Source organism: Cuculus canorus, chromosome 6, assembly GCF_017976375.1.
Source record: "Cuculus canorus isolate bCucCan1 chromosome 6, bCucCan1.pri, whole genome shotgun sequence".
In the NCBI taxonomy this organism is placed as follows: domain Eukaryota; kingdom Metazoa; phylum Chordata; class Aves; order Cuculiformes; family Cuculidae; genus Cuculus; species Cuculus canorus.
The window spans coordinates 8,550,915-8,560,310 of record NC_071406.1 but is presented as its reverse complement, the minus strand read 5'-3'; the positions used below and the strand labels follow the sequence as shown (position 1 = coordinate 8,560,310).

The window sequence follows — 9,396 nt, the reverse complement described above, 5'->3', positions numbered from 1 at the left end:
TAATGCTTGCTATAAAAATACTTTCTATGCTTATCCTTGTTTTGGAGCCTCATTTATCATGCTTTGAAGCAACCAGAAGCTCTGGCAATTGATAAATCTGAGGAATCTTTACAATTGAGAAGAAACCAAGACATCTCCCTCTTGTGGTCTTCTATGTAACAAGCTTAACTACATTCATGAGTTCATAAGTGTCTGAAGAAGAGTTTTCTCTCATCAAATAATAACAGAAAGTGCAAGTAATTCCATTCAAAATACAAAGCGCTCTTCTGGAAAGAATGAGAAAGAGATTGTTTTCACTTTATTTTTATCTACATGGTATTTTCTCGCAGAAAAACCACAGAGATTTAAAATGCAGCGCTGTCTCCCATATACCACCAGTTGAAAGAAAGTGGGAGGGGAAAAAAGTTACAGAACAAAGTAGATGAACAAACCTAACGGTGGAGATGTTAGGTTTATATAGGTAAGTGCTATCTAGATGAACATATAAACTGTAGTTCTAAAATGGTCACACTTCAGTTTACACAATGCACATAATGATCTTTACCTTACAGATCATCTTACTCTTCAGAAACCACGGCAGATATGTAGGAACCCATGCTCACAACTTCCCATGTAATGAGATTAACAAGTCTGACACAAACATAAAAAGAAATTTTGTGCCTTTATTGGAATGGTGTTAGGCTTTAAATACACCAATTTTGATAACCTGATTATTTGGTTTTAATTAGAAATGACACTACAGAACTGCAATACTGGTCCAACAGTCTTGTCTTTACTTTTTTTTTTTTTTTTTAAAGCAAGAGATAGTATGAAAATGCACCAAGTAATCAGAAAGCACTAGCAGGCATCGGTTAATCCAAGATACTAGCTTCTTAGTTCCAAAAGCACTCGCATTGTATGGAACCCAGGATTTAGACTGGTCATGATTTGCAAGAACTAGTTGCGCGAGTCATGACTTTTTCTTTTTAATTTACTTTCAAGTTGGTCACTGGCAATTTTTTTTTTCCTCAAATATTACAGTTTCTTTAATTCATAATTTTCCTCAAAGTATAAAAAAGTATGAAATATAAACAAGCTCCTGCATTGCACCCATGAAAGAGTACAACGGAAGCATTAGATAGCTGAGTATCTACACACCGTCAAATCCCATCAAATCTTGGATAATTCATTAATATACAAAATATCAGGGCACAGAAAGAACTAAAATCCACTTTTCTGGTTTGTTACGCACAGGTTCAAATAATCAATCTAAAGAAAAAACGTGATCATTTTGGCTTTCCACTACATCCGCATGTTGAGACACTTATTAAAATAATCCTGCTTAATTGTGTTTGGTCTTTTTCTTATTGTCAAGTCATGTTTGTTATCTTAATACCAGCCATCAGACAAACAAGTAATCAGAAAGACTCCTTCTCCCCACCTCCCTGTCCCTGACCCCTCCGAGGTCAGCTTTAAGACATGACTCCAAACACAGGGTTGTGACGACAGATGCTAGGACCAATCTCTTCATAATCTTTTTTGGTATGGCATACTTGGTAGAATTCAGGCTGTAAAGGGAAGAATAAAAAAAAAAAATCAGTGAATAGTACATATACCTTATTGTTTAATAACACTAATATTTAGGTAGCAAAGGGGGAAAGAAAACCAAATACAGATAACTTGGAAGTCCTGAAATTAGTACTACATCACTCATTGCTAAACAGCAAAGCAAACAATGTATTTTGCCACAAAACTAAAACCAACAACTCACAGAAGAGCTGTAATACAGCTTTCATTTGCTCCCTCAACCTTTAAAGTCTAACGCAAAAAATCCAAAGGGGGCAGGGATGATGTATTTGCTACCTAGGGACTGTGAGAAATCCCCTCTCAGAAATAAAACTGCATTTAATATAAACTGAAGAAGATAGGAGAACTCCAAAACGGTAGCCAGAATGACAAAAACATGCTCAGCTTTAATGCTAACTTACTGTGGAAGCCAGCATTGATCCTCCAAACCAAACAGCGTATCTTTGCATATGGTGTGTAATAACTTGTACATCAATGGGCTTAGGCTAGAAAACAAAAAAAAAAAAAGGGAATACATTAAGTCACTTTTGCTCGTAAAAACTTGACCTTTTTTAAACGGACTGTATATTACAAGCTTACTTTTCACAAATTGATTATCTTCTTAAAAGCTGCGTTTGCAAATTTACAATTACAGCATGAGATTTTCTCTTGTACAACCCAGATGAAGAAATAGCTCTTGCTTTTAAATCACCAGTTACCTACTTATCACACACTAAGAAATACTTACTTTCACATCAATTTTACCCTAAGAGCTGCAATACAATGTTCCTCTCCAATTATCCACATTCTATTCGCTGCTGAATTTCTTGACAAAGAACACTCTTGTCCCTGATAAACTTTAAATGAATCTGCAGCAGGTGCTTTGTTAAAATAATGACATGAAACTTAAAAATTAACTCTCTGAAGTGTTTTTTGAAAGGGGTGAGTAGTGTGGACCTGCTCTTATAACTTGCTGCAGATTCATTTAAAGTTTATCAAGGACAAGAGTGTCAGTCAAAGTCATGCTTTTCAAAGTTACAACACTCATTCCGGTTAGCCCCTTTCCCTCCATATCCACACAAACCTTTGTTCCTTAATCATGCTTATGAAAAATGACAGCGTATATCACAGTTTCAGAAAGTGTTCCACCACAGCCTGCTGAAATCTGAACAATTTGAAACAGTATCTAAGAATAATCTGTAATAATTAACAAAATGCAAGCCAGTGACTATCTGCAATGCCTACTACTCTGAAGAAGGAAGAATAACGTCAGATTTCTGTTAACATATCTTGCTTGCCTACTAAGTGGTACAAGTCTAGTAAGGAGAATGAAGAATAAACTAGGTTACTTGAACCACCCCTCATTATCTTTAAGCTCAAAAGACTGAGGATGACAATTTGCAACTAATCAACAACCACTAATTACAAAAAAAATCTGGAGAGCGACCAACTGGGTTTAGCATCAGGTAAGCCCCATCCTTTCATTAGGTGAGACTGATTCAGTTCCAAGAGCCACAGACAAGTAGCACAAGTGCATACCTGGTGGAATAGCACTACAGCTTCCTATAATGAAAGGATTATATAAATATTTCCCAATACCTGCCTACAATTGTCATCAATATAAGAATCTCTGAAAAGCTTCTGTAGGAACTTTAAATGAAAGGACATTTCAACAAACAAGAACATAATTGCAATAAGTTATTTTCTCATTTTCCAGGTAACGAGGAAAGAAAGATGCTTGTTAAATACAATAGCTGCAAGAACTAACCTTCAGTCTGCCACCACTAAGTTCTTCACTAAGTTTCAGTCTGGCATCAACAGTTCTTTTCAAGTCTCGCTGTAAACGGCGACCAAAGTCCCTGAACATGGTTGAGCCTCCAGAGAGGACAATATTCTGTTTTGAATAACAAAAATTATTAATTGCTTCTGAAAATGTAAGTCGCCAACTTTAGCCAGTTCTTAAATTCTAAATATAGTTTTTAAAATTGCAGTTAACAGGTATGCTTTAAGTTTTAAATTATCTAATACTTAAATATGACAGAATATGAATTCACAAAGAGGTTGTCACGTTAAAATTGGCTGTGCTTTAAAATCCATTTATATCCTAGCACATAAAACTTCTTTTACCAAGATATATGTTCCACTTATTTCTTACTTTTAAATAGTTTGAGGAATGAGACATCACATTCTGAAAAAGTGCAAGTGATCAAAAAAGCCTTCTGTACATTGGACTCGATTCCAGAAAAATGGTTATCATTTCTGATTTTCAATAGTTTCAGACAAGTATTTCTATATAAAACACAATCCTTCTAAAAAAAGCATTAAAAAAATCCGTTACAGCTACTGACCTTATAGAGAGGACGTCTAACATCAATGGGACAATTCTGAATAACTTCATCTACTACTTCTGAGATTGGTTGCGTGAAGTCGGGATTAGCAAACTACAATAAAGAATAAAAACAGATGAGTCAACATGCAGGACCACAAACTGCAAAGAAAATGAGGTAAAAACAAAAAGGGAAGAAAAAGAACAAAACTTATTTTACTAGAGAAGCAGTGAAAACTAATAATGGAAACAGTTATGTTAGCTATTTTTGCTGTCATTTGAAAAAGGTCTGAAAGAATAATAAATCTAAAGATTCTGTTTTTTCAACTATTCTCTTAGTTTTTGTTAGCGGTAACAGGTCAAAGAATACATGCCCTTCTCAGTTGCTGAGCACCAAAGCAAAGCAGCGCATCATAAAAAAAAGCGGCAACAGGTGAACGTAGAAAAGGATTTGGGGGATAGTAGGAGAAGGTTTTATTCCCATTTATTTTTGCCCAACAATGGAAGAAAGACTAAGGGTATTAAGACAAGACTGAATGTTTGGGAATTTGACTTTTCAACAAACGGGTAGAAAACAGGGTACAATGTGGTGAATCCTGGAAAACCTCTTAAAAATTGCAGAAAGAAAATATGGTTTTACTAATCAATTAGTTTAAAAATTCCAAATATAGTGCTCTGTTTAGATATTAAATGGAGTTTGCATACAGATTGCTAGCAATCAAGAACCAAAACCAGACTGACTACTCAATAATAGCTGGTATCTAATTACAGACAAGGAGTCAGGATAATGGCTTCTTTAAAAATCTGCCAATATCATTTATATGCTATCGGCTAAAATGCACCTAAACCAAAAATGGTAGTTAATTCAAATCAACTTACCTCAGGATGGAAGAAAATCTCTGGCCCCAAGAATCTCTCATAGCCAACATCAATGGTAAATTCTTTCTTTGAGATAGCATTAATTCCAGTATACTGTTTAATCCACTTTGTACCATCTGTGTCATACTTGTTAAATTCTTTTACTAAGTCAGGGCAAACATAACTAAAGCGTTCCTGGAAATTGAATATGTACAGTTAGAAGTATCACCTTAAATAAAGCAGAGAAGATGGTTATGAACTTTAAAAGTGCGCTAATGGAACCTTTAAGTTGTAAACTGGCAGACACAGAATAGGCCTCAAAAATGGTTGAGCTGACATTTACTGTATACAGTCAGGTAATGGCTCTGCTACTACAAATCATTTCTGTGCAGCACTGAAGGCAGCACATCTCGCTGAGCTCAATTACTTTTCCTCCATTTTTCCTCTAAATTTCTACAAGAGCGAGAAATAAGTTCTAAAGTATATTAAAGAATTGCCATAGAAACAAGGTTTAAGTGTACTTTTAAGCTGAATGTCTTTCAGAATAGCTTTGTACTACCAAAAAAAAGAGTGTTATCAACATTCAGAAAGAATAAAAGAGTAATTACAGCTCTTTACATTACACATCCCACCAAGAACATTTCCTACTGAATATTACAATAATAATAAGAGAGAGGAGGAGAAAGGGAAGACTACAAGTGAAGAGCAGAATTTAAGCCAAACTGAGAATAACCCAACTGTATACCTGAAGTTTAAGGTATTTCATATTATTACACTATTTAGACACTTATTATTTAGAAACAGAGCACCATTGCTTGGAAGAACAATGATTTTAAGAGATTATTGTATTTTAAAAGTATATTTCAAGCTCTGGTCTAAAATAACCTTAACATCTGCAATGTTCACATTACCTTCACTGCTTTAGCTGTTTCCAAGGATTGTTCAGGAGGAATTCCTACTTCTCGCTCCCTCAGCAACTGCTGAATGAAGTATGTTATATCTCGCCCAGCAATTGGAATGTGTTTGATACAGCTGCCAATGACATATCCTTCAGCCTATAAAGAAAATTAATTGGGAGAAAGATATTGACAAGAACTCCTTTCAACAAAGCTTAAGAAGGAGAGGGAAAGAGATGAGAGTCTGAACTCCTATTCGCTACCTGCAATCGTGAGACTGAAGCCCTTTAAGACTGGTTCATTTAATTACCAGAAATTGAATTCTCCAGCAGCCTTACTTTACTTGTTTTAAGTGTTTCACTTTACATGGGTTCATAATTCTTACAAGGTTAGGAGGAACAGAAAGGTCACTAGTACATAAGGCAGACAAATAGCTATACTCACTATTCCTTGGCCTTTATTTTCTCTTCAAAATGAGGTTACTCTTACCAAAAAGGTCAAGGAACCTTGTATCATGAAATATTATTTTAGAATAAATGATGTGGCTCTGCAGTCACAGCCACTGATGTAAGACGTTACAATCCACATGAACCAAAATTAATTTTCTGAAAGCAGGGAGAAAATGCATCATTTCAGCACATTAACTGAGACAGCTTAGAACATCAGACTGGCCCATTCTCATCCATCAGTCTACCCTTGTAAGTCACACTCGTCTCGAGAGCCAGTATTAGGGCATTAAAACTAACAGTCTAAATGCAGAAACCAAAAGTGTTCAAGATTGGCTTTCCACCTTACCAGACCTGCTACATCCAAACTGACGAATCTAGATCTCTCACTAGTATCACATGCTTAAAACTTCCTTTATACACCTTACAATGACATAAAATGGTCCTTCTAACACAGAAAATAATGAAGTCATAAAATATGTACCACTACTGTTACCTTCACTACAGAGATAAGCATTTGTTAAACCTCTCTTTATCTATGTTATCATTAAAGTGGTATACAATCGCTGTCAATTTATTCAATGTATTTAAATAATCCAAACATCAAACAAATGTCCCTCTACAAAGAAGCTTAATGCTTCAAGTGATACAGAATACCTACTCTTATTTCAATTAAGAAAAAAAACCAACAAACCCACAAATCAGGAAAGGTTCAACTGTCTTAAAGAGCAATTTGAACTACTAAGTACAATTTTAAAAAGTGTACTTATAAAAGCTCTGAAATGTCAATTGTTTCCTATTTCATATTAAAAATATGCCATCTTGGATGAACAATCTGAACAAAGATATAACCATGGTATTCACCAAGATCAATAAAATCCTACATCACATGTCTGATCACCAGCAACGCTACTTGCTATAACAAACACTTTTAAAAATTGAGATTATTGTGGCATGATAAAGTAGCTTTTAATAACTTATGGAGATTTTATTTATACATTCATAGATTTTAAAAATTGCAATCTAGATTCATTTTGAAAATAAGCATGAGTCTGGTGCTTAGAAGTGCATTTAACTTCCCTAGGAAAGACAGGCAGAGACATATTATCAGCCACCTGAAATAAAGAACACTACTAAGTGTTCCAGTTACACTATTCCAAATATGCAGCTTTGCAAAAGGAAATCTATACCTACAGCAAAAGCAGTAATTTGATAGTTAAGAAACTGCAGCTGTAAATGTAAATTATATTAAAAAACATCATAAGATCATATTAATTTTTGCTTTTAGCAGCTTGATATATTGGAACAGATATTCAACATTAAGCTTTTCAGAAGATGGGATTTCTTTTTGGTCATATCCCTGATGAATAGCATGCTACCAAACAGTGATCAACAGGTAGAGAAAAAATTGTAAACAATACTACATCTGCACTCAAGTATTTTACATTATTTCTGTTTTATATATTAATTGATGAAATCAAACAAAAATTCCAAACTTTTTGGACTGACTGTTGTAAAGAGCATATTCACTCGTACCAGCAAAACAAACTGAAAACATGATAAAGCAATCATAGTCATCAATAACTTAGCATGGCCTTGGTAAATCACCTTTTAAGATAAGCCACTGAAAGAGAGTATACCCTGACAAACTCAAGATGCAGAAAAGCCCTTCAAGAGTCTCTGCACTACAAAATAAATAAATAAGCCCCCCCCGAACCTTGGAAATTATCTGACATTTTTGAAGGTTTCTAGCTATACTTCAGTCCGCGTAAGTGTAAACTTTAAAGAAATTACAGGACAAACTGTTCTCAATTGGACTGTTCCTACAGTTTTGAGGTATACTTACAACAGGAATGACATGAGTGACACCATCACCGCTGTCTATAACTGTGCCAGTCAGTGTTCGTTCTCCTACTTGTCTTGACGTCCAAGATGCAGCTAAGGCAAGGACAGCCTTGTAAAAGAACACATTTAAAAAACAAATCTTAATAAAAAGACTTTACTGCAGATCCCATCTTCCACTACCCCTTCCAACAATGCCCAGACTGACATCCTCAGGGTAATTTAAAGCATGGAAACTGATTTAGTAAAATGACATATCTGTACAAAACAGCTTACAAAAATGAGGTTGCACAAATGTAGTTTTTGACTCCTGATGATTTTTTCACCATGCTCAAACATCTTTGCTTGAACTTCATATTTAGAGGGATTCAGCTCTTGGCCTAATACCATTACTACGATATGGTGTGTTGTTTGTTTATTTATGACACAATAGATATACTCTATATGCTTAGTAGCCGCCTTCTATGTGGGTAACAGAGGAACAATACCTAGCTAAGGGAACACAGAAACACCACGTATCAAACATCTAGTGGTGAAACTGCTAAGCAAAAGTACATAAAAGTATTCCAAACACCACTACCACAGTTTTCAAAGTGAAATTAGTTTTAGCTCAAGGAGAAACACTAACTCTAACCTTCAACAGCCCTGCCCTTACCTGAACAGCGATATATAGCCCTGGAACATTGAAAGACTCAAACATGATTTCAGCAGTATATTCTCTGTTTTCTGGAGTATTTAATGGAGGCTCAGTCTGTGAGAGAAAACACAACAAGTTTTACTTATATTCAAATCAAGCACTTAACTTTAAAAAAAAAATCCTAAATTTTGAAAAATGAGTCATTCAAGAACAATAGCATGTAAAAATAGTAATGTGCAAAGAGCACACTGCACTTTTAAAGGCAAACAGTGCAATTAAGAAAATCTTGAAACTCCTCTGACAATAACAGAATTTATACAAACTACATTGCAAAACCAAGATGATTAGAGCATAACCAAAAAAACAGAAGTACAATAAAAAAATGTTATAGTAATTACTGCTCAAGTATTTACAACAACAGCCCCCTTTGGGGGTTGGTTAGCTCATTACAACTTTTGACTTCACCAAAAGAATCAAGGACCTAAAAATGTGAAAGGATGCAGTTTAGGACATTTTAATTAAAGAGTGACAATGATTTTAAAAATTTCTCAGTGATTCACTACATAAAAAAGCTGGTTTTCTTCAGAAGGCAATCACTATATAAAAGAAGTTGATACGATCAACTATAGGAATGTACTTCACAGAAAAGGTAGCAACAACATACAATGCACTACAATAGTTTTTCATTAAAATACTAAACATACTTTAAATTAAGACTCTCCTTTGAAAGAGCATTTGGATAGTGCTACACAATAGTGGAGGAAAAAATAACACTTTCATTGCATCAACTAAGTAACACGACGGTAAATAGAGAAGGGAATCAGATTCTTCATAAGGGTGCTAGGA

General features: G+C 34.8%; 1 protein-coding gene across 1 annotated transcript in view; it reads right to left on the bottom strand.

Annotated features, from left to right (window-relative positions):
• Positions 1–642: 642 nt before the first annotated feature.
• Positions 643–9,396, bottom strand: part of ACTR3 (actin related protein 3) — a 31,037-nt gene continuing 22,283 nt past the window's right edge. Inside the window, exons 5-12 of the mRNA XM_054070056.1 lie at positions 8,569–8,664; positions 7,918–8,025; positions 5,641–5,784; positions 4,751–4,924; positions 3,894–3,986; positions 3,314–3,439; positions 1,968–2,051; positions 643–1,547 (exon numbers count right to left, since the gene is read on the bottom strand). Of these exons, the coding sequence (XP_053926031.1) occupies positions 1,452–1,547; positions 1,968–2,051; positions 3,314–3,439; positions 3,894–3,986; positions 4,751–4,924; positions 5,641–5,784; positions 7,918–8,025; positions 8,569–8,664 (921 nt within the window). The 3' untranslated portion in view covers positions 643–1,451. The remainder of the gene's footprint in view (positions 1,548–1,967; positions 2,052–3,313; positions 3,440–3,893; positions 3,987–4,750; positions 4,925–5,640; positions 5,785–7,917; positions 8,026–8,568; positions 8,665–9,396) is intronic.